At 48.7% G+C, this 27,535-nt stretch overlaps 2 protein-coding genes across 19 annotated transcripts in view; both read left to right on the top strand.

Moving 5' to 3' along the window:
• Ralgps1 (Ral GEF with PH domain and SH3 binding motif 1) overlaps positions 1-13,515 on the top strand; it is a 231,799-nt gene extending 218,284 nt beyond the window's left edge. For all 15 annotated transcript variants that reach the window (XR_012911829.1, XR_012911828.1, XM_075985926.1 and 12 more), the window contains 6 exons: positions 801-884; positions 1,958-2,063; positions 3,540-3,632; positions 3,796-3,901; positions 5,689-5,780; positions 9,180-13,515. Coding sequence is in view for 13 of the 15 variants with exons in the window: in XM_075985926.1 (XP_075842041.1) it covers positions 801-884; positions 1,958-2,063; positions 3,540-3,632; positions 3,796-3,901; positions 5,689-5,780; positions 9,180-9,209 (511 nt within the window). In the remaining 2 variants the exon portion in view is untranslated. The remainder of the gene's footprint in view (positions 1-800; positions 885-1,957; positions 2,064-3,539; positions 3,633-3,795; positions 3,902-5,688; positions 5,781-9,179) is intronic.
• A 1,461-nt stretch (positions 13,516-14,976) lies between these two features.
• The window catches only part of Garnl3 (GTPase activating Rap/RanGAP domain like 3), a 146,405-nt gene continuing 133,846 nt past the window's right edge, over positions 14,977-27,535 (top strand). The window contains exon 1 of one of the 4 annotated variants that reach the window (XM_075985910.1): positions 14,977-15,031. Coding sequence is in view for 1 of the 4 variants with exons in the window: in XM_075985908.1 (XP_075842023.1) it covers positions 16,317-16,408 (92 nt within the window). In the remaining 3 variants the exon portion in view is untranslated. Of the gene's footprint in view, positions 15,106-16,259; positions 16,409-16,429; positions 16,718-27,535 lie in introns of those variants that run through there. The other 3 variants (XM_075985911.1, XM_075985908.1, XM_075985912.1) reach the window with 3 other exon arrangements.

Genomic DNA, 27,535 nt, shown 5'->3' with positions numbered 1-27,535 from the left:
TTCATGGTTGCAGTCAGGGTGTTCATTGGCAGTAAGCAACAGCCCAGGGATAGCTGCAGATAACAGAGCACATCTGAACAGTAAGTCTAGACTTGGACTTTATACAGACAGTTGTGTCATCGGCTGGCCATCCAGCAGAGAAGCTGTAGGTGGAGACAGAGTATGCCTCAGGGTCAGGAAAGAATAGAACAAGCTAGTGTGTGCTCCCCCACCAAAGAGGTGGAGCTGGAAGTGACACACACCCCTAGAGAGGTTCCTGGTTCAGGAGCAGGTGAGAGTGAAGCTAGGCCAAGCCCATGGGGAGGCCCTAGAACCAGAGTCCTCAATGTTCCAGAGGCAGTTTCAGGGACACGGGAGTCAGCAAATAGCCAGTTCAGAGATTAAGTGTAGCAATATGATCCAGAAACAGCCTGGTGAATATAATGCTTTATTTTATGTGGCCTGGCCAGATGTGCAAGATTGCTCACCATTCTATGTCTGTGTATACTTTAAACATGAACCCCGTGGACAACATGGCATTTCCGTTAAACAGCTCAGAGACTCACATGGGAGAATCTGGAAGAAGGGTAAACAGTCAAAATGCTTATGAACTAGTCCCGTGAGACCCAGGAGCTTCCCCAGATGGAGATGTGGGACAGGGTTCCCTGTCCAGGTGTGATGTGATGCTTGCAGTGGGTGCAAGGAACCCAAGGAGGAAGAGGGGAGGGGCTGGGCTGACCTTACTGTCTTTGCTCCTACCTCCTTCAGGATCAGCTGGTCTTTCCAGACTGTGACTAAAATTCACCCCTTTTCCTCTGAAGCAGGGGACGTCTCTACGCCACGCTAGGGCCCAACTGGCGGGTTCCAGTTCGGAATTCTCCCAGAACTAGGAGTTGTGTCTACAGGTACACATTTTTTCATGTCCTCACTTGACAGGTAGCTTTGGAGTGTTTGCTGGGGGAAAAGCTCTGTGCCAAGTGGATCATAAGTCTGCCTGGTGCTCCCATTGCTCCAGAGAGGTATGGGGCCCTCTGGGAGAGAGGAGGGACCAGTAGAGGAAATAATACTGCAGGAAGATAGGAATTAGCCAGATAACTGGAGAGGGGCTTCACAGGGCCAGAGCTCCCAGTCAGAGACACTGAGGCTGTGAGGCTCAGTGAGAACAAGAACCACTGCGTTGTGAGACATCTGAGGAGAGGGGCTACAGGTGAGGCTGGGGAGGTGGACAGAGCCACATTCAGTAGGGACAAGGACCTTACCTGCCTCTCAGGAGCAGCAGGCCCCAGGGAGAGGCCTGGTGGAGAATAAGAACTATGTGGATAAAGAGTATATGGGAAGATGCAGGAATGGAAGCAGGCACCAGAGACAGATTAGGCTATCATCCAAAGGAAGATGTCGTGGCCTTGGCAGAGAGGTAGGATGGACAATCAGACATGGTTACATCCTTGGGACTTACTAGGTTGCAGAACATGGCTTGGTGACCAACTTGAGCCAGGTGCCTGTGGACATCCAGTAAACAGCAGCATAAAAGTCTGGAGCACAAGACAGAACTTGAATATTGTCACCTATGACAGCACTTGATCTCAAGGGAGAGGGTGCAAGAAGAGCCAGAAGGAAAGAGGACAGATGGCAGTGTGGGGCTCCTGTCCCTCGTTTCCATTGTACCCGTCTACTTTTGCATTCTCCTGCTTGCATGAGAGAGGGGTTGCCGGAGCAGGACTGCAAGAGCTCAGGCTTCACAGGCATGAGTGTGGGGAGCAGCTAGGAAGAAGCAAAGGGTAGGGCGGGGCATGGAAACCTGGTGGGTATTCTCTGTGGGAATTCACCCTGCTCTTAGATGGCTTTTTGACCCAGCCTGGAGAGACCTCTGACTATGTGGACATCAAAGACTCACAAGTGAGGCACCTGGAAGACATGGTGGGAGGGTATCAGATATCAGCTGCTCTAGGACCGTATCTAACTGACAGTCTCCCTTCAGCCCCACGAGCCCTTGCACCTGTACTGTGGGCAGCTCAGCCACTGTGCCCACTATGGAGGGACCTCTGAGACGGAAAACCCTGCTCAAGGAAGGCCGGAAGCCTGCAGTAAGTCACACATACACCCACTAGAGGCATTGTGGGCTCAAGGAGTAGCCTGGTCTAGAGATCTGCCAACCAGACTCCTATCCCTGACTGTACCACTGAGGGGAAAACTGCCTCAGTTTCTCTGTCTGTGACTTAAGATGAAGCTTCATCCCCTCCTGGAGGCCATCTGTGGCAGAGTGCCAGAGCTGTGGTGGTCTGGAGAGCAGGTGAGGCCTGGACACTCGGAAGGAAGAGGATTGCACAGCCCCAGGAGGCAGCATGACTTGCAGGACCTTGGTTGCTGTGTGGTGTTCCTGTGTAGAGTCCTCACTCCCTGGCAGCATACTAGCACCAGTGGGAAGTGCATGGGACAAGGTGTCAGGAGCTGCTTCAGGTCGCCACCAGCCTTCATGTCGGACTCTTATGTCACAGCCACTATGACCCCACATGACAGAGCTTCAGCTCCTTGTGTGGCAGCCTCATCCTCAAGCTGCCTCTCCTCACAGCATCTGCTCTGCCCATCTGTCCCGCCACAGAGTTGTCTGGAGATACCACCTGCCGGGAAGATGCCAGGGCCCTGTCACCTGCCCCCTGCAGGCACTCTAGAGTGTCTGTCTCTAGTTGCCAGTTGGATAGTTGGATGGTGGATAAGGTGGAAAGCTTCCACCCCAGCTCTGGCTACACTCGAAGCCTCCTATGGCATGGGGCCCCAAGTCAGTCCCATGGTATAGACTTACTCCCTCTCCATCCCACACCCGCACGTACAGAGTGGGTCATAGGGCAAACCACTCCAGTTGGTTTGACACTTCTACCACTTGTGTCCCAGGGATAACACTTAGATCGTTAGGTTAGCACCGTCATCCACTAAGCAGTCTCATGGCCAGGGACTAGCATTTTCAAGTGAATGGAGGAGACCAGAATTCCGTGTTCCTCACAAACAGTAGGGGTGAATGTGCCGTGAGTTTTTTCACTTGAGCATGTGTGTCTGTTGCTGTGCATCCTGTGGTGTCATTAAGGCCTGAAAGACTGACACAGCTGCTCCCACTAGGAAGAGGACTATATCCTGCTGCCAGATGACCTGCTCCCGGGAGGCACACACAGTCCTTTCCTCCCAGAATGGGAGAGTTCCAGTGAAGGTCCCAGCTTGGCCCAGCCAGCAGAAAGCCCTCAAAATTCAGCTCTCAGTCTGTCCAGAAAAACCCATTGCAAGCATTCAATTTCTAGTCGGCAACTTGGCATAGCTTAGCATGCCTTTCTTTCCTGGAACACTGCGGGGCCCAACTCCCCTAATACATAGAATTTATGCACTGAGGCACAAGGTGTAGAAAGGAACGAGTAAAGGGGGAGAAATGATCTCCTGGAGCTGGATAGAGATGGCACCGCAAAGTGATGGCAGGGGGCCAGAGAAGGGGGGGGGGCTGGATTGGCATAAATGGGGATAACCAACCATATCATGATCAGGCAGCCTAAAGCCACTCCCTCCCCATACTTCTGCAGCTGTCCTCGTGGACCAGGTACTGGGTCGTACTCTCAGGATCCACCCTCCTATACTATGGAGCCAAGTCCTTGCGGGGCACAGACAGAAAACACGTAAGTCCCCTGAAAAGACTGCCTTGCTGTACTTCCTCTAGTGGAGTGACCCCTGTGGCTGCAAGGGCTAGGGTGGGCAGGACACTTGTCTAGCCCACACTCGTCTCCCTTGCTGAGGGCAGGGTGTGGGCCCAGCTCCCAGCTGTTTGTTGCTCTTTCCTAGTATAAATCTACACCTGGAAAGAAGGTCTCCATCATAGGCTGGATGGTGCAGCTGCCCGATGACCCTGAACACCCGGATATCTTCCAGCTGAATAACCCTGACAAAGGTGGGCAGCAGACTGAGCCAGCACCTCTCTTCCCCCTCTGACCAGATACACACCCTGGAGCTCTGGGAGCTCTGAGTTCACCATCTTCCCTTCACGCTAGGTTTGCCTGGCGTCCAGTCTAGTCTTTGGTGCTGTTTTAGTTCTGATTGATGTTCCCATTGAGCCATAAGAGTGGCCTAGCCTTTGACTTAGTAGGTCTATCGTTCCTCAATCTGTGACCCCAAGGGTCTAGGTAAATAGCAATCAATGCTAGATGAGGAAAAACCTTGGGGCCAGAATAGTCTGGGGCTTGGCTTTCAGGAACCCCTGGCATAGCTTTACTGTGAGACTGCACAGTGTCCAGGTCGAAGGGCAGCTCAGAAGAACCTGTGCAACTTCCAAAAGCTCCAACTCAATGTTCCCCATTTCCCTCTCAGTCCCTGTGGGTTCCATCCTCCCTTGGCCCTGCCTGCTAAGAGGAGGGAGAGGTTCCGGTGCCATCTTACCCAGGGACCTCACTAACATGCCCAGCAGTCTACAGCCAGCTTCCTGGGTAGCCCAAGTTACCAAACAAAAAGCCAACAGCCACAGCACGTGAGCTTGCTGTAACAGCAGACTCTTTGTACGTGCTCACACCTAACTGACAGGAACGTTTGAGTACAGGGTTCAAGCACAGGCCGGTCTTCCTGGGATCTATTGAGATTCAGATTTTTGGGGCTGTAGATCTGGGTGGAGACCAAGACTATGCATTTCTAGCAAGTTCCCTGGGAAGGGTGGTAGCAGTACAGACCAGGGGACTGTAAGTGTCATGTTCTCATGCTTGCAGCTGAGAAATATGGGCACCCAGCTGCCTCCAGGAGCTCTGCAGGTAGAGGCAGTAGACTGTTCTCTGCTCTAAACTGGGATAAACTGGTGCATGTCTGCTACTCACACAGGTGTCCTTACTCAGGTAGCACTGGAGCGTCTTCCCCAGAAGCCTTGGCCAGGGCCAGTGATTTTTTTTTTTCATCAGGAAGAAAGACAGCTATGTCCACACAAGCTCCACTGTGAGCCTTTGTGGCCATGGGAACCACAGGCCACTCTTGTTTAAGCCTAGAGCAGTGGTTCTCAACCTTCCATGCTGAGACCCTTTAATATGGTTCCTCATGTTGTGGTGACCCCAGCCATAAAAGTATTTCATTGCTACTTCCTAACTGTAATTTTGCTATTGTTATTAATTGTAATGTAAATATCTGATATACAGGATGCCTGCTATGCGACCCCGAAGGACTCGTGACCCTCAGGTTGTGAGCCACTGTCTTAGATGAAAGCAGTACCTCCAGGCAGAGAGAAAGGTGACATGAGGTCTGGGGGCAATGCCCACTGGTAGAATTAAATAGGTCTATCAGCTGGACATGAAAAATTATATCTTGGTCTTCAGTTACAAATAATGGTGTCTTCCTTCTACTATGAATATGAACATGAGTTGACAGAATTTCAGAACTACTGTGAGTTTTGTCCCCAGGAGTAATGAGAGGCATTTCCATAGCAAGCATGGTTGCAGGCATCTCAGAACCTCATTGGTGTTCATCTTGAAATCCCTGCGTGATATTAGACCTGCTACCAGCCCTGGGTACTAGATGTGGGTACAGAGACATGCAAAGACTCGCTATCGGTGATTTTCTTTGTACCTCATACATTTGGAAACATTGGTTTGAGAAGTGCTCAAAACCTTGTCCAAAGATACCTGCTCACCCTGGACTGTGGCAGCTTTTCTTACTTACCAGCCCTCCTGTGCATCCTTAACCAGGGCTTCCTTTCCCCATCAGGCAATGTTTACAAGTTCCAGACGGGCTCCCGGTTTCATGCGATACTGTGGCACAAGCACTTGGATGATGCGTGTAAAAGCAACAGGCCTCAGGTAACGTCTCCCAGATCCTGTTTCTCACCAGAAACCCTTAAGTGCAGAAACTGCCACAGACATACCCAGTCAGGGATAGTGCGGGGCAAGTGTGACACCAGCCAGTGATTTAGCTCTAGCATCTAGTTAGATTGTTCCCCGGAGCTGACTTCATTGGAATACCCCAATATAACTAATAGGTCTCTCCGTCCACTACCCTGGCGAGTGTACTACTAACAATTAGGGCATTTAGGGCCAGCCATTTGCCAGGCAAGACTGGTGGAACCTCTTCCTCTGCGCTCCTACCCCTCTCCTTGTCAGCCATGACTCAGAAGGTTCCACAGGCAGCCATTGTCAGAGTCTTCCCATGTCCTTATAACACAGGTCCTCTTACTGTCTCCATCGTACACCAAGGAGCCTGAGGCTCAAAAGTGAGGTCCCATAGTTAATGAGTGTGGAGCTGGGACCCAACTCAGGGTCACCTGATTCCCACCTCTGACCTTGTAGCTCCAAACTGAGCTCTCCAACTTCCACTTTTTTTGAGAGTCCCTGTGTCACTGTGTAAGAGAGCCAGGAGCAGGGCCCTGCTGGCTCAGCCTGTGGCGGGAATGGCAGCCTCCAGCCTCAGCACAAAGTGGGGGTAGGTTGGAACTTCCTGCTTCCCACATGCCATGTGAGCAGCACTGATAATTGCAAGGCGGCCTAAAGTAAGCTACACTTGGATTCACCTGTGGGACTGTGGGGCTGTGGGGCTGTAGGACATACTCCCTGTATGGTGGCTCATGTCTTTAATCCCAGCACTCAGGAGGCAGAGGCAGGTGGATCTCTGTGAGTTCAGTCAGCCTGGTTTATCAGAGCTAGTTCAAAGGCTCCAGAGAAACCCTGTCTCAAAAAACAAAACAAAACAAAAGACTCTATGTTAAAGCATGCAAGCTCACTGTGTCACCATTCATGAGAAAAACAAAACACCAGAGACCTCTAGCCTGCCAGAAATTCCTCAGCAACACCAGATAGCCATCAGCAAGATAGCAGCGGGTCTAGAGAGGTCCAAATGGCCGTGGCATAGGCAAGGATGATGATCTCATTTGTTTTTAAATTTATGTCAACATTTCCTGTATGGATATGAGCATATTCATGTAAAACTTCTACAGTGACATACAAGAGAGTATAATTCTATAGTTTTAGAGTGTTTGCATATATGTGTTTGTCTGTGAGGTAGATGAATAGACAGTCATTTTCAGTGCTGGAGGTTGAACCCAGGGCCACAAGCATTCTAGGTAATTCTCTGCCACAGAGCTACACTTGCAGCCCAGTTTACTTACTGTATTCTACATATTAAATCAGCATCGCTGCCCATCTCTGTTTTGGGAGGATCTGTGACTTGGGCCACTGCCATCTCAAGGCAACCAGAGGGAACAAGGCTGAAGCTTGAACAAGGTTACTGCTACAGCAAGCTTTGTCAGGAGGAAAAGCTGGGTCTTCCAGGTTGGCCTCATTAGCCCCATGCTCCTTTGTTACCCCTGAGCTAGCACAGCACACTGAAGCTCACCAGCCACACGTGGGAGGTCCTGGCTGGGGAGAGAGACAGCCTCAGCCAGAGCAGCAAGGGGAGCCTGAGTGAGGATGCGCTCAGGAGAGGAACAGCTGCAAGAAAGTACAGCAAGTCCATGTGGCAGACTGGCGTGTGGTCCAAAGGACTCATAGGCAGGATTTCATGCACGGTCAAATATGGCATGTCATGGCAAAGTTCTGCCATGTATGTGTCCAATTTTCAGACCTAGAAAATGAATTTTCTTTTTATGCCTTGTTTCCTTTTTATTTCCAATCCACTTTCATCATACTCTGTGGTGTATAAAATATGGAGACAACTTCAGTACTCAGTGGTAGAGGCTTACTTAAATCAGTCACTGTGACTCATGTGGTGGCTCACACGTTTGATCCCTGCACTCGGGAGGCAGAGGCAAGCAGATCTTTGTGAGTTCAAGGCCAGCCTGGTCTACAAAGTGAGTTCCAGGACAACAGAACTGTGAAACTGTCTTGAAAAACCGAAACAACAACCATGACAACAAAGAACAGTGCCTGTGTGCCCAAGAGACAACTCAGTGCACAAGAAAGAGTGTCGGAGAGGTGCGACCTTCCGCAGGGAATCTGCCATGAAGACTGTTTCTATTTGCACGTCTTAAAATTGTTTTTTTCTGACACTGAATCTATTTAGGCTGATTTATAATGCATGTGTAAGATACAAACAACAGTAGTAGAGCTAGGTGTGGTGACACTCAGGAGGCTGAGGCAGGAAGATCATAGGGCCAGCCTGAGCTACAAACAGCCAAATAAAACAACAGCCAAAAACAGCAGTAGAAAAACACCCATATACCCCCACCCAGCCAAAACCTAGAACCCCCACACAGATCCTGAAACCTTCCCTGCCCCCTGCAGTCAGGGGCATAACTCTGGATTTCCTCCCCAGAACCTTTTTCTTCTCCTAGCATGTTATGTCCCTGCTTCATTTTATTCCCGGGGGAAATCCAGGGCTCACCTGCATACAAGCGCTATACCACTGAGCTACACCCCAGCCCTCCTTACAATTTTAAAAAACTCCTTTAATGACAGAGCCATGGCTGTATGTTCCGACCTGCTATTTGCTCCTCTGCATTAGTCTGGAGGTTGAGCAATGCTGGCCACTGCTGTACCACTTTTCTCTGTCAGTTCTGCTGGCTGTCTCAGAACCAGTTCCCCGTTTCTTGCTCCCATGAGGTTTAAGGCTGTGAACTTTCTTGGAACTTCCTCCCGATACAGAAGTGCCTCCCGGTACAGAAGTGCATCTTTTTCTGATTTCTCTTTTTGGCAAAACTGACACCGAGATGGTTTTTTTTTTATGGAATCATGTCTAATCAACCTAGAACATTCCAGTAGTGCCAAGGGAGGAAGTTCAAGCTGGGGGTCTGGAGGCAGCTCTGAGGGCAGGGAAATACTATGACAGCGGGGCTGGTAGCCTCTGCGAGAAGGGATTGGGGTTCATGACCTTCCATACTTTCTCCCCCTCCTGTGCCACTCCCTACCATCCCTTAATGACATCCCCCAGCATTCCCCGTACCTCATCAGGGCCCATGGTGGTGGGGATGTGGGTTCAGGCCCCAACCCTGGTTCTTGGCTCACTTTATGTTTAGCCTGTCTAAGCCTCAGTTTCCTCATCTACATAATGGAGACAGTTTGAGCATCTGCCTAATAGAGGTCATGTGGGGTCTCAAGACACCACATATGAAGTAGAGTAATGCCTGGCACACAGCAGTCAGTGGTCAGCGGCAGCTACCATTGCCATGTTCTTCCCTCCCCACACTTGCATGGCCCTAACCGCAGGAACAACCCCTGCCCCTTTCTGGGGGTTGAAATTTTGACAAGCAAATGAGCTTTCTCTTTTAGGTACCTGCAAACCTTATGTCATTTGAATAAGTATCTGCAGGACTTGGCGTGACTTCAAAGGCTTCTGGGAGCCTGGACTAGGTCTGGTGGAGAAGAGCAGCTCTGGGCATAAGCCGTGGGCCAAGGCACTGGAGCCTCATAGCTGGACTCGAGGAACATGGCCTGTAGCCTCACAGTCCTGGATGGCTCCCCAGTGTGAGATCCACCTGTCAACCCACAGCGACTCTCATGACTCATCCTGCAGCCCCACCCTACAGGGTGGTTGTCAGACCCCAAACTGCGTACCCTATGCCCCCTCTCTGGGCCGTCGTCTGTCCACCAGCTGCTTCTGCATCAAGGGAGCATCTGACCCACGTTGGGTTCTCCGTGCTTTCTTCTGCACACAAAGTGGATGGCATTAACCCCTGAGAGGGCTGGAGAGCAGAGACAGGCTGTTGGACAGGCTTGTTACACCCCAAGTGCACGGGCTGCTCACCCAAGGGCTGCCTCAGATTTTGTTTACCCCCAAAGCATCCTCTGTGTGTGTGTGCCATACATGTGTGTGTGTGTGAGCGAGTGAGTGTGAACTCTCTGAGAAACATACATTTTGGCAGAAGACTTGTGACATCACACACTTAATAATGGCTTTGAGGCCCTGCTTAAAGCTTTAGTTCCAGCCTCGTCCTGTAAGAAGAGTCTGAAGGAGTCCAGAAGCTCTGTGTTAAGGGTCCCTCGAATTCCTTTACTGTAAACAAACGATGCCTTAAATCGTGTCTTGTTTTCTGTTCCTATGGGTGCTATTCATCTGGCCCTCCTGGGTCTTGTCATTGTCAGCTCTCCTGAGGCAGAGTCAGTCTCAGGACCATGGACTGGAACACTGGCCTGCTTGTTCCCCACCATGAGCTCTCCTAGTGGACCTATGGCCTTCCTCATCTCGCCCGCTCCCACCATACTGGCGTGGGAAGTTGTGGCCTTTTCTCCCAGCAGCTTGGAGGCCCCCACAGTGATCAGTTGGGTAGAAGCTACTCCACCCCATATTCTCCCACAGGGCAGAATTCTGCTCCTGTCTTCTCACCCCTTTGCCACCACTGCCAGGGCAGCCACACTGATTCCTGATCACAGGGAGCTGAGTGACATGGAGGCCTTAAGCCCCCTCAGTCTTGCCCCTAAATGTAGTCACCAGCATGTTCTCCAAGTCCAAGGACCCAGTTGTTGATGGCCAGGTGACAAGAGAGCCAAGACCTAGGGAGTGAGATCTCCAGCGTCTGCACCACGAACAAGGATCTCTCTGACCTCTTGTCATACGTAAGGTGGCTTTCATTTGCACATTTTAATTCTGCTCTTTATCATTACAGACGCCCTTTCCCCTCCCCCTTCCCCCTTGAATCTCGGCACTCCTGCACTGGGAAGAAAATCCTCAAACAATTCTCTGCAAAAGGCTGAATTTCTGGGTTCCTGTGGGTATCAGGGTTTTACACAGTAACCAGTTATCAGACCACCCCAAAGAACTTCCAACGATAATCAAGAAACTTCAAACAACACCATAACCGTGAACTCATCACCAGAAAACCCACTACTGTTTTACAACCAAACAGTGATACTTCTATAAAATGCTAACGACTTGGTAAGGAAGTTGTCATTACCGTGGAGGTATGTTTTGGTCAAGCCTTGCTGTCTTCTGAAGCTAAACTTCCTGTGAGCAGAGCCTGGATATTTTCATGCCAGAAAGACTTCAGGTGATAAAGTCAATGGCATCAAAACTTGACCACAGCTGCCTTGCATATCTGCCCATGCCAGGGGTTCAGCTGTGTTCACCAGATTCTACCAACATCTCTTCCAGTTAGAATCCAGAAGAATGGCAATGCCAAACACTGCAGACATCTCTGACTAGAACCATGTCATGGTCATCCTTTAACCCACACCCACCCTGATCCTGCCCTTTAACCTTTGAAGTTAGAAGCTTGGATAGAGCTGTTAGACCAGAACATCAGCTATGATTTTCCGTTAGGCTTGTCCACTCTTCAGCTTGTTTTGGGTTCTCACACATGAAAGAGCAGACATCAAAAGCCCCAGAATTTCAGTCTCCACTCAGAACTTTCTGCCCTTTACAGACCTGTCTTACCCAGCACACGTGTTTTCTTTTGGGCCTAATCTGAAAGAGCACAATCACAATTATTTTTAAATCACCTAATCTCCCTAATTAAAACCAGACTCCCCTCTCAGAAGCATCCTCACCAAGGACTCTTGAAGAAGCCACTTGGACTTTGTTAGTAAAAAAAAAAACAAAAAACAAAAAAAAACCTTGAAGGTGGTGGAAGAGCTCTGGAGACAGGGTTAAAAGATTTGGCTCTCAAGCAGGGCCTTAGACCAAGCATATGAGTTCAGTGCTGGCATCCCCAGTGCTGGCTTGTCCTACAGGTTTCATGGGACAGAGGCAGGAGTCCTTTGGTGGACTCTTAGCCTGGAAGGAAGCAGTTCTGCTTTGCTCGACTCTTCCCTAGCAGACAGATACTGTGAGATTTGGAGGTTTGCACTGTCATGCAAACAGACTGTGGTGCCCCAAAAGTGAAATCTGTAGCATGGTGTCTGAAATTGGGATGGACAACTGCTAATATTGTGAAGTCCCAAGAAGAGTCCACCCACTCACTATGGGGTGACTTCTGTCCCTCTCCAGTGTATGAGTCTTGTAACTCAAGGTCAGCTGAGTGCATGCTGCTGAGCAGAAAGCTTTGTGCATGCAGCCTGGGTTTGGTGGAAAGCAGCATAAGCCTTGTCCTAAACATGCCAGTGGGAGAGTGTGGTCCCTCCCCTCCCCTTCCCTGACCAGATGCCATGGGGCGCTTGCCAGAGTGAGATGCTGAGCAGGTGGACACACTAGAATTGTTAGTGAAGGACTTACCTTGTCTTGCCAGCGGATCTCTCTGCCTTTCTTACCAAGATGGCCAGTGTTTCTTCCAACATTTTGTTCTTACCTCCCAAGCCTAAGAAAAGTGTGGATTTTTTTTATACCATTTTTTTTTCAGATAGAAAATGATGTGTAAAACTGGGAAGCCATTTATAAACCAAGGCTGCTTTATTCTTCCGGTGGGTTCCACAGCTCTGCACCAGCATTGCGGCTGCTTGCAACCTCTACTGAATATTGCCAAAGCCACGGGCTCCCTTCTGTGTGACCCTTAAGTTGGCCCTATGTCATAGTGATACGTTGGGTGCTTTCATGTTACAAAAAAAGAAGAGAAAAGACAGCACAAAGCCCCTTTGAAATTGTATTTATTGCATAAACATTCATCTCTCTAGTGAGTACTTCCTGTACATCAGACTCTACCAAGAATGAAAATGGCTAGAAACAAGACAACTCCAATTTTGGCCCTTAGTAGATATTACGAGTCAATGAACAAATAATCTCCACCTCACACACCAACTTCGGCAAACCCTGCTCTCTACTACCCCGAATACAAATCTCGTGCATTGGTTCTTGCAGAAAGTCTTGAGAAGACCCAAATAGACTGCATGGGATTTCTGTGAGAGTCAGTTGCATGGAGGACTAGCTGGAGCGCCATCCCTCACACCAGATTCTGGCTAACTCTGAGCAGCCAGATACAGAGCTGTGTTCAATAATGGTTACAGGGAGAACGCCAAAGGCAGAACGAGAGAGTAGGGTCTGAATGCTCGCAGTATTCACAGGCTCCCTCCTTTTAGTCTTTAACTTCAGTGTCAAGTTCAAATACAGTATGATTGGGCGCTGTGTGTCCCTGGGAGCTGAGAACTTGGACTTGGACTTCAGTCCACCTTGTAACCTGCTGCTGCACAAGTATGCGTCCTGTGGACAGTCCCAGAGTCCCACTCACAGCGGCATGGCGTAAACCCTCTGCCTATTGGAAGGACTATAACCATTCAGTAATTAAATAATAGCAATTCATTTATTAGTGAGGTATAACCTTTGATAATTTCGTGCCAAAATGCATGGTTTCCCACTTAGCATTTAAATGTTGCTTAGAGAGTAGTTTTCAGTTTCTTTCTGTGTTCTTCCAAGTGAACTGAAAATGAGTTTCTACATCTTAGTTTGTTTCTTGTTAAATATGCTGCATCCTCCCAAGCTGTCTTTTCCCAGCAGACCCTGCATGCCGTTGTGTAAGGACTTTCTCTACTATTTGTAAATTGTCTCATCTGCAATAACCACTGAACATCATCCCTTCTTGGGATTCTTTAGATTTTTGGTGAAGTATTTTGTTACCTCAGTCTTGTATCAAGTTGCTGTATTTTTCAGCTTGTTACACTGATAATAATTGTTTCACTAATTAAATACTTTAATGTGCAGACATCTTTGTTTACTTTGAAATTAAATGTGTTTTCCAATGAATATCGTTGTATTTATTGGAGTCCCACACAGCCCCTTTGGCAGGCAGTCCAGTGTCACGTGCAGACATGGAGGAGGTGCAGACTGCCCAGGGCTCAGCTGAGAGCAACTAGCGTGCAAATGTGTGGAAGGGAGAGGGAGCAGGGGTAGTGCTGTGGGTCTCTCGGAGAGGAGGACAAGGGGTCTGGGGACTCCTGAAAGGACATGGAGGCAGGGGCGGGAGGTCAGTGAGACAGAGAGGACAGGATATACCTGGGGGAAAGCAGGCAACCTGAGCTTACCGAGGGAGGATTCCAGGCAACATGAGCTCTCAGTCTGAAAAGATATGTTGGGAGTAAGTCATGACACTAGGTAAAAAGCAAACCCACTCCAGTTTGACTAGAGGAAAAGGAGAGGTATAAAATAAGGCTGTCTAGTAGTTAGTAACGTGGGAATAAGGCTGTCTAGTAGTAACATGTGGCAAGAACCAAGGAGAAAGCCCGCTGTGTGTGTCACAGATCAGTCCATCGATCAATAATGAACTAGAGAACTAGGCTGGGGAGCCTCATGGCTGCTCTCCAGGCACACATCCATTCCCTTTCCAGTCTGCTTGTGCAGCATCAAGGAAGACCAGAACCTCATGACCACACTGAAAGAGCCCGATGCATAACTTAACACAGACCTGAGCTATTCCTGGAAAGAGGAACTCTCTACTGAGCAGTTTCCTCTATCAGACTAACCTATGGACAAGTCTGGGGGATTGGTGCTGCTATGCCTGGGCAGGTGGGCCTGGGAAGCAAGCTAGAAAGCTGTAGTTCTTCATAGCTCCTGATTCCGTTCCTGCCTTGAGTTCCTGCTCTGGCTTCCCAGATGATGGACTAAAGCGTGTAAACCGAATAAACCCTTTCTTCCCTCAGTTGCTTTTGGTCAGTGTGTTTATCACATCAACAGAAACCTAAATAGAAACAGATGGCAAAACTATCCTTAGTTTTACTCAATGAGTTCCTGCTTCCAAGCACAGTGCAGTATTCAAGGACCCTAAGACGGTGCTTGTGACTCAGGTGGAAATGGGGGAGGGTGTCACAAAGTTGGAAGGTGATGAATGAGAACCTGGACCCACAACTGATAGCCCCAAAGCTCCAGTCCCCTCACCTCACTGTGTCAGACACCACAAACAGCCACCAGGAGACAGCAGTGCCTCCTTCTGCTGGCTGGCTGGATCCTGAGATAGTGCAAACCTCATCGTGGACCGCCAGTTCAGCCAGGAAGACCCGCATCACCAGCTGAAGGAAGAGGCTTCCTAGGCGGCAATATGTGCGCGGGGCAGGAGGTGTGGGCGGGGCAGTAGAGGGCTTCTGCAGTAGAGGGCAGTAGAGGGGTTCTAGGGACGCAGAATTGCAGCTAGTACAACGGACCCCCGCTTCAAGGGGGAAGAGGCGGAGCTCCAGGGTCGGGGGGCCATGCCTGTGGGCGGGACGTGGAGAAGGACGGCCCCCAGAAGAGGGCGGCGTTACGCTAGAAAGGACCAGGAGGCTCTGAGGTGAGGGTCGGGTCGAGAAGCCAGCGGGCGGAGCTGTGTTGTGGACAGCCGCCAGGGCGCTCTGTGTCGGAGGGGTAGGTGAGCGGAGCACGGGTCTGTGGGGCTGGTGAGGAGCGGTGGGCTTGGGGGCTGGGGTGCGCTACACAGAAGCACAGAGGACAGGCGGAGAGGATCTCCCGGAGGCTGGCGCGGGAGGGGCGTGGCTGAAAGGCAGGGCGGAGGCAGGGTGGGGTCTGCACAGGTCTAAGGAGGACCAGGGACGCGGAGAACGGGTTGGGGGCGGAGCCTGTACCCAGACTAGGGCATGGGGTGGGTTGGGCTAGGAAATGGGGTGGGGTCTTGGTAAAACTGAAGGGCAAAGGGACTGATAGATTGGGGCTTGGGGTGGGGCCCGAGCCCAATAATAGGTAAGGGAGCCTCCTGGATTGGTACTTGGGGCGGGGTATGGGCGGAGCCTGAGCGCAACTGAGCGGGGACTTGCCTGTTTGGGGCGGGGCAAAGGCGGGATAGAGGCGGGACCTGAACTCAACTGAGGAGATGGGCTGGGTTGGGGCGGGGCGGGGCCTAAACCTAACTGAGTCGTGAGAGGATCTGCTAGATTAGGGGCGAGGCAGGGGCGGGGCCAAGGCCTCAAGGTGGGGCCTGAGGCTAGCTCCAGGGAAATGAGGCGGGCTTAGCTAGGGTAGGGGCATGGCTCGGTCGCGAGTTCAAGTCTCAGCACCCACATGGCAGCTCACAACTGTCTGTAATTTCAGTTCCAGGGCACATGACACTGTCACACAGACATACGTGCAGATAAAACACAAATGTACACGACAAAAATAAAGAAATCATTAAAAAAAAAGCAGGTGCGGAGGAGGCGGACCTGCTAGGATAGGGGCGGGGCAGAGGCGAGGCCTAAAGGCAGAGGCGTGGTGGTGCTGGGGACTAGCAGAGTAGGGGCGGGGCCTCAGGCCAGAGGCGTGGTGGTGGAGGACCAGTTAGAGTAGGAGCGAGGCAGGGGCGGAGCCTAAAGCCTGTGGAATGGTAAGTGGGACCTGCTAGTTAGGGGCGGGTCCTAGACCCCACAGAGAGTGTGAGGGAGTGGTTAGGCAGGCGTTCGGGGCGGGGCCTGAGGTCCCGGGCTGGGCTGGAGTTTGGGGCAGGACAGGGGCGGGGCTTGGGGTCCGGCTAGGGGTGCGGGGCGGGGCGTGAGCTGCGGCGCGCTCGCTGAGCGTCCGGCCGAATACCGCCGAGGCCCGAGCCCACCCGAGTGTGCCCGAGCTGTCGGCCCCCGCCCCGGGCGATGGAGCGGGAGCCCGGCGGGGCCGCTGCTGCGCTCCTGCGGCAGAAGAGGGCGGCGCTGCGGCGCAGGGGGTGCAGCTTTGAGAGTCCCAGGTACCGTGGCCCGAGAGGGGTACAGCCTCGAGAGGCGGGAGCGGGGAGCAGGCCACGTGGGGGGTGGCGGTGTGAGGGGACAGAGCGTGTTGAGGCCGCGGCGTGGGAGGGAGTCGGCACGGAGCCTGGTAGAGCGGCTGGGCCACGCTGAGGGAGTGCCCAGCGGGAGGGCTGGGGGACCTGTGTCCGGCCAGCAGATGCTGTGAACGTCCGAAGCCTCGGCCCTGTGACAGGCCCTGCACACCACGGCTCAGGGAGGTCTCGGGCTGGAGAACGCAATCTGCCGGCTTCTAAATGCTCAAGGACAAGGTCGGAATCCCCAAGTCCCCAAAAGGATACCCTACAGGCGCCTCTTGCTCTCCGTAAGCCTTCTCACACCCCAGGTGCCTGGACACCTGCTGCCTCTGGCCCCGCCCATCTCTGGCTGGGGTTGCGGGTGTGGGGGGGTTACCCTGCAGAGTTCCTAGGTCCTTTCTTTTTCCCCAGGTTACCCGTGCCCCTCCTGGCCTTATCTTCCTTAACTGGCGTCCTCCTAAGGAGCCAGCTTGGTCCTAGGTGAAGCTTGGCTGCTGCCGGACACGCCCTTCCCGCTGTGGCTGATGCCATGCCTATGCCCTGCTTACTCCTACCTTTAAGGCATTCCTGTAACTTGAAGTGGGTCTCCTTCTACCAGGTGGACTCATTCCTTCCAAGATAACTTCAGCACTACCGTCTCGTCCATCATTCTGTAATAATGGCCCTAGGAAGGGTATCCCGAAGCCAAGCCCCTTCCCCCTAGCCTATTGCTGCTTGCACCCCTGAGGAGTTTTCATTGTCATAGCATGGGTAGGGATAAGGAGAAGATGTGGGACTCTAACCACCAGTGAGGTGGGTAAGAGAGTTCATTTGCTAATTCACAAAGCAAACCAACCAAAATCTTTAATGGAAGGTGTTCTGCCCTTAATTGGCCTTTCTCAGACTCCGTCCTTGACACACCCTGTTCCAGCAGTTCTGATTGAGAGTGTGCTGAGGACGAGACCACAGCTGCCCTAGTACCCGCTCCATATCAGAGCTGGCTCAGGCCTGGCCCATCACAAAGTCTGGTGGGCCAGGTCACTCCTTCGCTGTAGAACTGCTCCTCAATTTTTTGGAAAGTCTTTTTTGAACCCTAGGATTTAGCTCTGTGTGGTCAGTATCCAGGCATCTGCCAAGAAGGTTCTAAATATTATGCTACATAATATGTACCTGATGGTACATTTCTCTAGATAGGAGACCTAGACAGCTCAGCAGGCTAGAGCATGAAGAATAGGAAGAGGTATACCAAGAGGTGAGAGCAGAGGCTCTCAGGCCTGGGGCAGAATGTTTAGAACAGTGCTGTCGCATGGATCTTTCAGGGATGCCAGGCCGGTTCTATAATGCACCCCATCCAGTATGGGAGCCACAGACACCTGCGGACACCATCAGACACCATCCAGTATGGGAGCACCAAAACACCGAGTGTTGAGTTGTGCTCACCTTTCAAGCAAGCAGACACCTTGACCCCACCCAGCACTGCCACCTCAGCCAGATTTTCCTTGTTATTCATTGGGCTTTCTTAGTGCTTGACACACCCTGCCCCAGCAGTACTAAGGAGACTGTGTTGAGGACGGAGGAGAAATACTTGCCACAGTGGACAGCACCCGCTTAAAAATTAGATTCCCTCCCCTTTGTCTTCACGACCAGATTCTTCAAGGACTAAAATACTTCCAAGCCTCCAGGGTGTTTTTGTTCTGACACACTGTGACCTGTAAGATAATAAGGATTAGTTTTCTTTTAATCTCCTAAAAGTAATTTGTTAGATGAAATTTGAAAATACAAGGAAAATATAACCAGGATAATTTTTTGTTTTGTGGTTGTTGTTGAGGTTCTTTGCTTGCTTGCTTGTTTTTGAGACAGGTCTTATTATACAGCCCTGGTTGACCTGAAATTCAATATGTAAGCCAAGTTAGCCTCGAACTCACAGAGATCTGCTTGCCTCCGCCCCTCAAGTGCTGGGTTAAAGATGTGCACTCACCACACTCAGTGGATAATTTATTGATTCATAATCCCAGTATATTAATGTGGTCTCCCTCTTCCACATGAATATTTATCATTTTAATTTATTTTTTCACTTAAAGATTGTAAGAAATCCCTAAGCAGTTCTTAAGAAAACTTTTCAGTTGCTGCATGATCTTCTACTTATGAATATATAACTATTTTTAGCTCATCTTTTACTATTTTCACTCCTCCTAGAGATGCAGTTAATCCATGTGTAGTCACTTCTGTCTGAAGATATCACTAGTGCAAAAATAAGATCATGAAAGTGATAGGAACTGTGGGTCAAAACAAAGGAACTTTTTTGTTTGTTTGTTTGTTTTTCAGTTTTGGGGTTTTTCCAGACAGGATTTCTCTGTGTAACAGTCCTGGCTGTCATGGAACTCGCTGAGATCCACGTGCCTCTGCCTCCCGAGTGCTGGGATTAAAGGTGTGTGCCACCACAGCCTGGCACTAGGGAACCTCTTAAAACTTCTGAAACGTGATGCCACAGAACACCCCTAGGATTATCATTATATTGCCAAAGGATGTCTTGTTTTAATTTGAATTTTTCATTTAATAAAATTTTCTCATAATTCGCACTTATTTTAAGATATTTGTATGCATGATCTTCGTTTTTCTTTTGGAATATTTATCTTTTCCTTATAAATTCAAAGCTTTTTTATTTATTAAGGAGATTTTTTTTGGTTAAATATGTAGCAGATATTTTTTCCAGTTTGCCTTTTCACTTTCTGAATGATGGTTTTCAAGTGTGTGTGTATACACTATTGTCTTGATCAACTGACTTCTTCCTCTGTTTATGCTCATGTAAAAGAATCCTTTAACTTAGAGTAGATTAAATATTCATCTTCATTTTCTCCATGTTTAATTACATTTTAAAGTTAGCATACAAAATAGTTCTCCATTATCTTTGTGGCTGTAAAAACGACTTCCTTAATCCAGTAATTCAAACGACCCCACAATTCTGGTTGTGTCAGAACCTCTTGTGTATCTCTTAACTATATAGGTGCATGGCTCCTTATGCCAAGCCCCTTGGTCGAGAGAGCCTGCAGCTGTATTTCAGACACAACCAGTAGTGAAAACCTTTGCCACATCTGTTATTTTTTCATTGCCAACTGTATCAAGTTTAAATGTCCTTGCTTCACGGGTAGGCCCTTTGAGCATACGTTTTAACCTTATTTACATAATCATCTTGTTATCATGAGTATGCATGTGAGTGTATGTGTGCATGTGAGAGAGAGAGAATGAGTGTTCACACGAGCATGCACTTCTGCAGAATCAGTTTGTTTGGCAGTTCTCTTTGGTAAATAACCTGTGTCAGTTCTGATAGCCAGTGTGCAAACGCAGAAGCAGATGGATGTCAAGGACGGAGGGACGGATTAGTCACTGGGCGTCAGGCTAGTAGTAGTGAGAAAGACTAGTTTGTATACCTGGAGGCGTCAGAGAAGACTCCCATTCTGTTAAACGTCTTGCCCTAGATGTTGACCATGACTTACAGATGGGCGTGTCAGACAGAACCATGCACAAGAATCTTGGAATGAGATGGACCCGGGCTTAAGTTTCATCTGTTTTCAATCAAGCATGTGAACTTAGGAAAGTTGCTTAGTCCTCTCTGATCTTGGTTAATGCTCTTGTAAAGTGCATTGATGTGAGCTTTTTTTTTTTTTTTTTTTTTTGGTTTTTCGAGACAGGGTTTCTCTGTGGCTTTGGAGCCTGTCCTGGAACTAGCTCTGTAGACTAGGCTGGTCTCAAACTCACAGAGATCCGCCTGCCTCTGCCTCCCGAGTGCTGGGATTAAAGGCGTGCACCACCATCACCCGGCCTGATGTGAGCTTTGAATGACCTAACAGGTGGAGTGCTGCTCCCAGGAGTGCGGGAAGTGTTAGGACTGACAGTTGGTGGACGGAATGAGTAACTGTCTTACGAAAGTTCTCAGCCACATCCACCTTTGTGCAAAAAGCACCAGTAGGCAGGTACATGGTATTTTAAGACTCTGTTGCCTCCCCCCATGCCCCCACTTCCTAACAATCAAGAAAGACAAGTAATGACCCTGAGTTATTTTATCTGTCTGTCAGTGGCTGAGCTGTGTCACTTGGCCAAGCTCAGTGTGAACTGCAGTGCTTGCAGGCTTCCTTATCAGTAGGCTTGAATTTACCAGGCGATTCTTTTTCATACTAAAATATTTTTATTCTTTGAGAATTTGCTATAATGTATTTTGATCACATTCTCTTCCCAGGCCCTCTCAATGCCCCCCTTCCTAACCATCCCACCACCCAAAAACCAGTCCTCCATTATAATGCAGGAATCTTTTCTCCAATAACCTCTGTGGCTGGTCACTTAGATTCTGTGTATTCTATATAAGGTCAGGGAGTCTTTCATTCTAAAGAGTGTGTGTGTACACATGTGAATGTGGAGGCCAGAAGTCAACCTCAGGTGTCATTCATTCTTCAGGAATCCTCCACACTGTTCTTTTGAGTCAGGGTCTCTCATTGACCAGGGCATCCCCATTTAGGCTTGGCTGGCTGACCAGTAAACCCCAGGGAACTTCCCCGTCTCCACCTTCCCAGCACTTACAAGCACATGCTACCTATCCAGCGTTTTGACATGGGTTCTGGGCATTGAACTGTGGTCCTAACTCAACAAGTACTTTACCAATTCAAGTCTTTTCTTGCTCCCTAACCCAAGCCTCTTTATTAGTGAGCAGCTTTGTTGTCTTTCTTAAGAACATCGGTGAAGCCTGTGTCATCCTTGCCACCATCACTCATATTTCCGCCTGCGTAGTCACTTCTAGTTCCAGTGTTATGTCTGTGATTTGAATTCCAGGCGGAAGGTAACAGCTTAGATTAGGTGGTTCTTATTCCTGGCTATCCAACTGTGATCTCTTTTGAAATCTTTTACTCCATCCAGTGGGACACAAGCTGATAGACTTGTGTCCACACCTTATGTGTACATTTTAAGTATCATCAAAGACCATGAATGGCAAGCAGAAGGGAAAAACTCACAGAGATCCGCCTGCCTCTGCCTCCCGAGTGCTGGGATTAAAGGCGTGCGCCACCACTGTCCGGCTAGAAATGATTTATTTTATCTTACATTTCTACATCAGAGTTCATCACTGGAGGCAGAGCGCTGCTCACTGGCTCACTTCTGATGGCTTGCTCAGCCTGCTTTCTGACCCAACCCAGGACCACCTGCCCAGGCCTCAGCACCTCCCACAGTGGACTGGGCCCTCACACATCAACCATTAATCAAGGAAACGTCCCACAGAGTTGCCTGTAAGCATGTCTGAGGAGGAATTTTCTCAACTAAGATTTCTTCTTTCCAGATAACTTGTGTCGAGTTGACAAAAGCTAACCAGCTCAACTTTCCTCTCAAGACAGGCAGAGAAAGTTAAGTATTGTAGTGTTCCTTTCTAACCAGAAAGCTACTGCTTTATTCTCAGCAAATGCCCGGATTGACCTTCAAGGGCTGGGGTCAGACCTGGGGAAAGTCACAGCGCTCTCCCCAGAAGGAAGTGGGTATTGGGTTGACTGAGGTGCTGTTGGATCTAGGAAACCTTTCTGGAATCCGGGTGAATGGTGCTGTCTATGGCCACAGAATGGGCTCCGTGCTGTGATTTCGTTCTTATTCAGTAATTACATTCTTGTTGCTAAGTGTAGCCCCGGTGGCTGCAGGGTCCCCACTAGCAGAATTTGAGTTATGAGTGGAAGACATGTTTTGTCCTTTTCCAAATATTGATCTGTACATGACGGCCTCCTCATTAGTCATGCAGAAAGCCCGCGCCTTTAGGAACAAATCTGATGCCAAGACAATCTGATGCTTTCTTGTTCCTTTGCTTGCGGTCCAGACTGATTTCTGAAAAGAACGGATAGCATCGTGCATGCGGCCACCTTCCCTTCTTCCACGTGTCTCTTCTGACATTTGCTGTTGTCGTTTTGAGTAGTTTGGTCAGTGACTACTGAAATGGGGCTCTTTGTTGTCTGGTTTCTCTATATCTTGCCATTATTCTTTTGTTTGTGTCAGAGCCTTAAGTATTTAATCATAAATAAATCTGCTACTGTCAGTTTTCTTTTGGATAAACAGCAGTCTTCTCGGAAAGACTGTGAAAAACTGTCTTGCATTGGGCCAACATAATGGGCTCTGAGGGCCAACAGAGGAAATGAATTTTCATATCCTATCTGTTCTCCTAGGGGCAGGGGAAGAAAAACCAACTTTTATTATTCACTAAGATTTTAAATTAATGCAAACCAGCTTCCTTTCTCGGAGGAAGACAATAGTTAAATTAGTTTTGCTGCAGAAGGTTAATATGAGAAATTAGGTTTGGTCGTCTGGTTTCCAGAGCTGAAGTCTGACAGAGCTGACGGACGTTGGACAACTGAGTCCTCCACAGGGAGCCGTGCTGGGAAAACCCAGAAGCAGCGTTCAGACTGAGGGCAGGGACGGGGTATGGTTGCTCTAAAACCTTAGCGTCTAAGAGGACAGAAAGCTGGGAGTTGGCATTGCCTGCAAAGAGACCTAAGTAGAAGACTGTTCACTGGACCGCTTGCTGGCCCAGGCCGTTCAGACCACATTATTAGTAATTCGTAACCAACAGAAGTGCTACTCACCGTTTCCGGGGATTTAAAATCCACACTTAGGTCACCACTTGACTCTGTAGTTTGAGTGCTTGTTTCTCCAAGAACGGGCCTTCTAGAAGTTTCATCACATGGTGAGCGGCAAGTGAAGCCAGTGCAGGCAGAGCCCTCATGCCTGACTCACCCACAAGGGCTCTCTCTGGATACTACCTGACCGTGCTTAAGTTTCAGCGTGCGAACTGGGAGGATCAGGGAGAGGGAGGCGCACAAACATTCACACTGACAAAAATTGGTAAAGAAAAACGTTCACCAGAACTGTATCAGAACGTGAATCTCTAGGAACACTGTCAACCTATGTTCCTGGTTTGGAAAGCTAGCTAGAAAATGTCCTTCTTTCAGGGAAAAGTTAGGGTTGCTTCTTTGGGGGAAAACCAGTGTATAAATTACATATGGAATTAAATTTTTTTTTCTAGTGGTCATACCATTGAAAACAAAAATAAACAAAGTTGACTTGAATGTTTTATTTAACCCAGTATATCAAAAACATTATCATTTTAAAATGTTACAAATATTTTAAAATACAAGATAGTTTACTTTTCATTCAAAATCTAGTGTGCATTTTAACTTAGAGCGTATCTCAGTTCAGGCCAGTTAAGATTTAATGCAGTTTTGTAGTTGTTGATGATGATGTTTTGTCTGGTTTTACATTTTGTTTATTTAGTATGGGGAAGCATGGACAGTTGTACAAGCGTGTGTGCATGTTCCAGAGCACACATGTACAGCTCAGAGGATGACTTGTAGGAGCTGGTTCTCCCCGTCTACCGTGTAGATTCCAGAGATTGAACTCTGCTCATTAGGCCCAGTGGCTGATGCCTTTATCCATCTTATCACTTGCCCTGGGGAGGAGATAATAACAGGAAACCATTGGAAGCAACCAGAGAGACACCTCTGCAGGAGTGGCAGGATGTGGTTTAAAAAATCAGGTTGTGTTTATGTTGTTTTCTTCTTGTTTTTGAAGATGTTTATATCGAATGAAATCCATCCTGTAAAGGGAAAGGCTTTGGGGTGGAGAACTGTTTCATCTGTATTAAAAAAAAGAAAAAGAAAAAAGGAAAATTCATAGAGGAGATAATGGCAGCCTCCCACATTTGAAAGGGTGTCGTGTGAGACAGGAATGAGGCCCACTGGGTCTGCAGCCCTGAGCTACATCTGTCGTTACAGTGGGTGTGAGGTTAATAAAGCTGGGTGAACACAGTATATGAAGGGCGTCCTAACACCCAGTGCCTCCCCAGGCCAGACTGGCCTTAAGGTGTGGTTACGTTTCTAATGTTGGAGATGTTAGCATATCATAAACTAGGCTCCTATTTCTCAACAATTTTACTTTTTCAGCACGCTTTTGGGTCCAACAGTTTTCAGCAGACTTAAAAAAAGACTCAAAACAATGCTAGGCAATTTATCACCACTGTGAACAAACTGCACTCCTTTATGTGACCTGGCAAGTCTCTGTTGTGTACTGTTTGGTTGTCCTATAGCACTTCTTCCTGTGGGGAAGCACTTAGCGCTTGAAGCAAACTCTCTCTTCTACTTAAAGGATGCACGCTTGGGTATTCCAATAAAAGTACACAGCCTCTTTGTGCTGCTCAAGGAGTTTGAACATTGTTCCAATTTAACCTGTCCTACCCCATACAGAGTTCCATCTGCTGGTAAGCCAGCAGTCCAATCTGACAAACACTGTCAAGGCCACAGCAAGTGGTCTGTCGCAGACAACAGAAGCCCGCCTTCTCTGGAGAAGCAGAGGGGATTTAGAAAGTCCGTGGAGGGCTGGGCTGAGGAGTGTGACCTGGACCTGCTGTGCTCCTTGTGACCTTTGGCTGTGCAGTCTCCAGGAAGGAAAGATTCTGCTTCAGGACAACAAACAGTAGGGAAGGAGCTGGGGCCAACAGGCAGGACAGAGAGTTTTCCAGGAATGTACACACTGCTCAGTTTGATTCCCCAGCACCGGAAACTCCCAAGAACAACAGAAAGCTAAATCCAGTAGTTGGCAGCAGCGGCGGCAGCAGCTGCCATCTCTAGCTGTAGAACCTCACTGTGCATGCCACCTTGATCTCTACCATTGTTCTCAGCTTCTGAAAACTCCTGGATCAAAAAGCAAGCGAGTCCAGATCTACAGAACCCTGTCACCCTCTGCAGAGCAGAATGATGCTTGTGTTTCTCTTCTGCCTGGCTGCGTTCCAGAGCCTCTCTGGAACACCCCTGAGCTGTAGAGTCTAAAGCATGCCCTAAACTTGAACTCTAGCCAGAGAAAAGGGGGGCATTTCCTTACACTCTTGCAGTGTAAGGGAGAGGGCCTGGAGCAAATCACACCACGGTGTCCTGGAGGCGGCATCTGTCTTCTGCCATTGCAACAACAGCTTGGAAAAATGGTGGTACCTCAGCCTCATATGGCTGACTGATGTGTGCTTTCTAAGAAGACATAAAAGTGATCGAATAGCACAGAAGAAACTGAACATGTGAGCACCTGCCTTGCTTTCTGGCCAGCCAGTAAGTGCATCCTCACGTCTTTTCCACACAGCAAGCTTGGATCAGTGAGCCATGGTGGACCTTCTTTGCTCCAGTATCCAGCTTGGTCCTCACAAAGCAGCTCCCTGTCAAGAGACTGGTGAGTCAGTGAAGCCGCCTAGCCAGAGAGAAGCATGGCTAATCTCTTTCAGAGATTTGAAAGGCCCAAACATCCTGGCATGTTCTCCTCCAAATGGAATTTTCTGTGTTCTGGGCATTCACCTAGTCATTGATGGTGACTGCACACAGCCCCTCTATGTACTAGGTGTGTAGAAATGCAGGGCACTTTCCCTTAGAGAGCTGACATTCTTTTTTTTTAACCTTTTAAAAATTTATGTTAGCCCAACAATCTAAATATAATATATAAAATAGAAAATACTTTGGAAACATTTTTCAATAAACCTCCTCAATCTCAAACAAGAGGAAGTCTACAGTTCTATATCATGAATTCTTGATGTAATGGAAGTTACAATGGAATGGAGAAGGTGTTTCTATTTAAGCATAAAGTTTTAGTTTTGTTTTTTTTTATTTTTTTATTGAGCCATATATTTTTCTCTGCTCCCCTCCCTTCCTTCCCCCTACTCTTCTACCCTCTCTCATGGTCCCCTTGCTCCCAATTTACTCAGGAGATCTTGTCTTTTTCTACTTCCCATGTAGATTAGACCCATGTATATCTCTCTTAGTATCCTCTTTGTTGTCTAGGTTCTCTGGGATTGTGAATTGTAGGCTGGTTTTCTTTGCTTTATGTTTAAAAGCTACTTATGAGTGAGTGAGTACATATTATATTTGTCTTTCTGGGTCTGGGTTACCTCACTCAATATGATGTTTTCTAGATCCATCCATTTGCCTGCAAATTTCGTGATGTCATTTTATTTTTTCCACTGTGTAGTACTCCATTGTGTAAATGTACCACATCTTCATCCATTCTTCAGTCAAGGGGCATTTAGGTTGTTTCCAGGTTCTGGCTATGACAAACAATGCTGCTATGAACATAGTTGAGCACATGTCCTTATGGCACAATTGAGCATCCTTTGGATATATATCCAAAAGTGGTATTGCTGGGTCTTGAGGAAGGTTGTTTCCTAATTTTCTGAGAAATCACCACACTGACATCCCAAAGGAGCTGTATCAGCTTGCACTCCCACCAGCAATGCAGAAGTGTTCCCTTTCCCCCACAACCTCTCCAGCATAAACTGTTATCAGTGTTTTTGAAAATTTTTTAACTTTTTCTTTTCTCAAGACAGGGTTTCTCTGTAACTTTGGAGCCTATCCTGGAACTAGCTCTTGTAGACCAGGCTGGACCCAAACTCACAGAGATCCGCCTGCCCCTGCCTCCCGAGTGTGGGGATTAAAGGCATGTACCACCACCACTTCAGATCTGGCATTCTGTGACCATGAGATAGATGATGACATGCTGACAAGCTAATGCATGACCAGAGCACATTCATTGTTGCAAAGCAAAGCGACGAGCAGTGACTGTGTAGTGGGGAAGGCAGTGGAGGGAGTTGTGGGTTCATCCATTGCTGTCCCAGCTTGCTCTTCAGAGAATACTGCTCTCTTGATGGCTCTCAGTCCGGACTTCAAATGCTTGGTTTGGAGATGGGCACAAATCCTGATTGACACTTGTGTTAAGGTTTTCCTTGGTGAATGGTCAGGCATATGAGAGATCACAGATGCCCATGGGTTAGGTGTGCTCCCTGTAGTTCCTCAGTGATGAGTGTGGCGAGGTGTGTACTGGGCTGGAGGGCAGAGCTGAGATTGAGCTGCCAATAGAGATGATACCTCTGTGCCACATTGCCCCATCTGTGCAGTATATCTGCCTCCTGCCAGCAGTGATACCTCTGTGCTGCATTGCCCCGTCTATGCAGTGCGTCTGCCCCGTCTATGCAGTGTGTCTGCCTCCTGCCAGCAGCCATACCTCTGTGCTGCATTGCCCTGTCTATGC

This window comes from Microtus pennsylvanicus, chromosome 9 (assembly GCF_037038515.1).
Source record: "Microtus pennsylvanicus isolate mMicPen1 chromosome 9, mMicPen1.hap1, whole genome shotgun sequence".
Lineage (NCBI taxonomy): Eukaryota > Metazoa > Chordata > Mammalia > Rodentia > Cricetidae > Microtus > Microtus pennsylvanicus.
The sequence above is the reverse complement of the archived record's forward strand: the minus strand, read 5'-3'. Positions and strand labels throughout refer to the sequence as shown.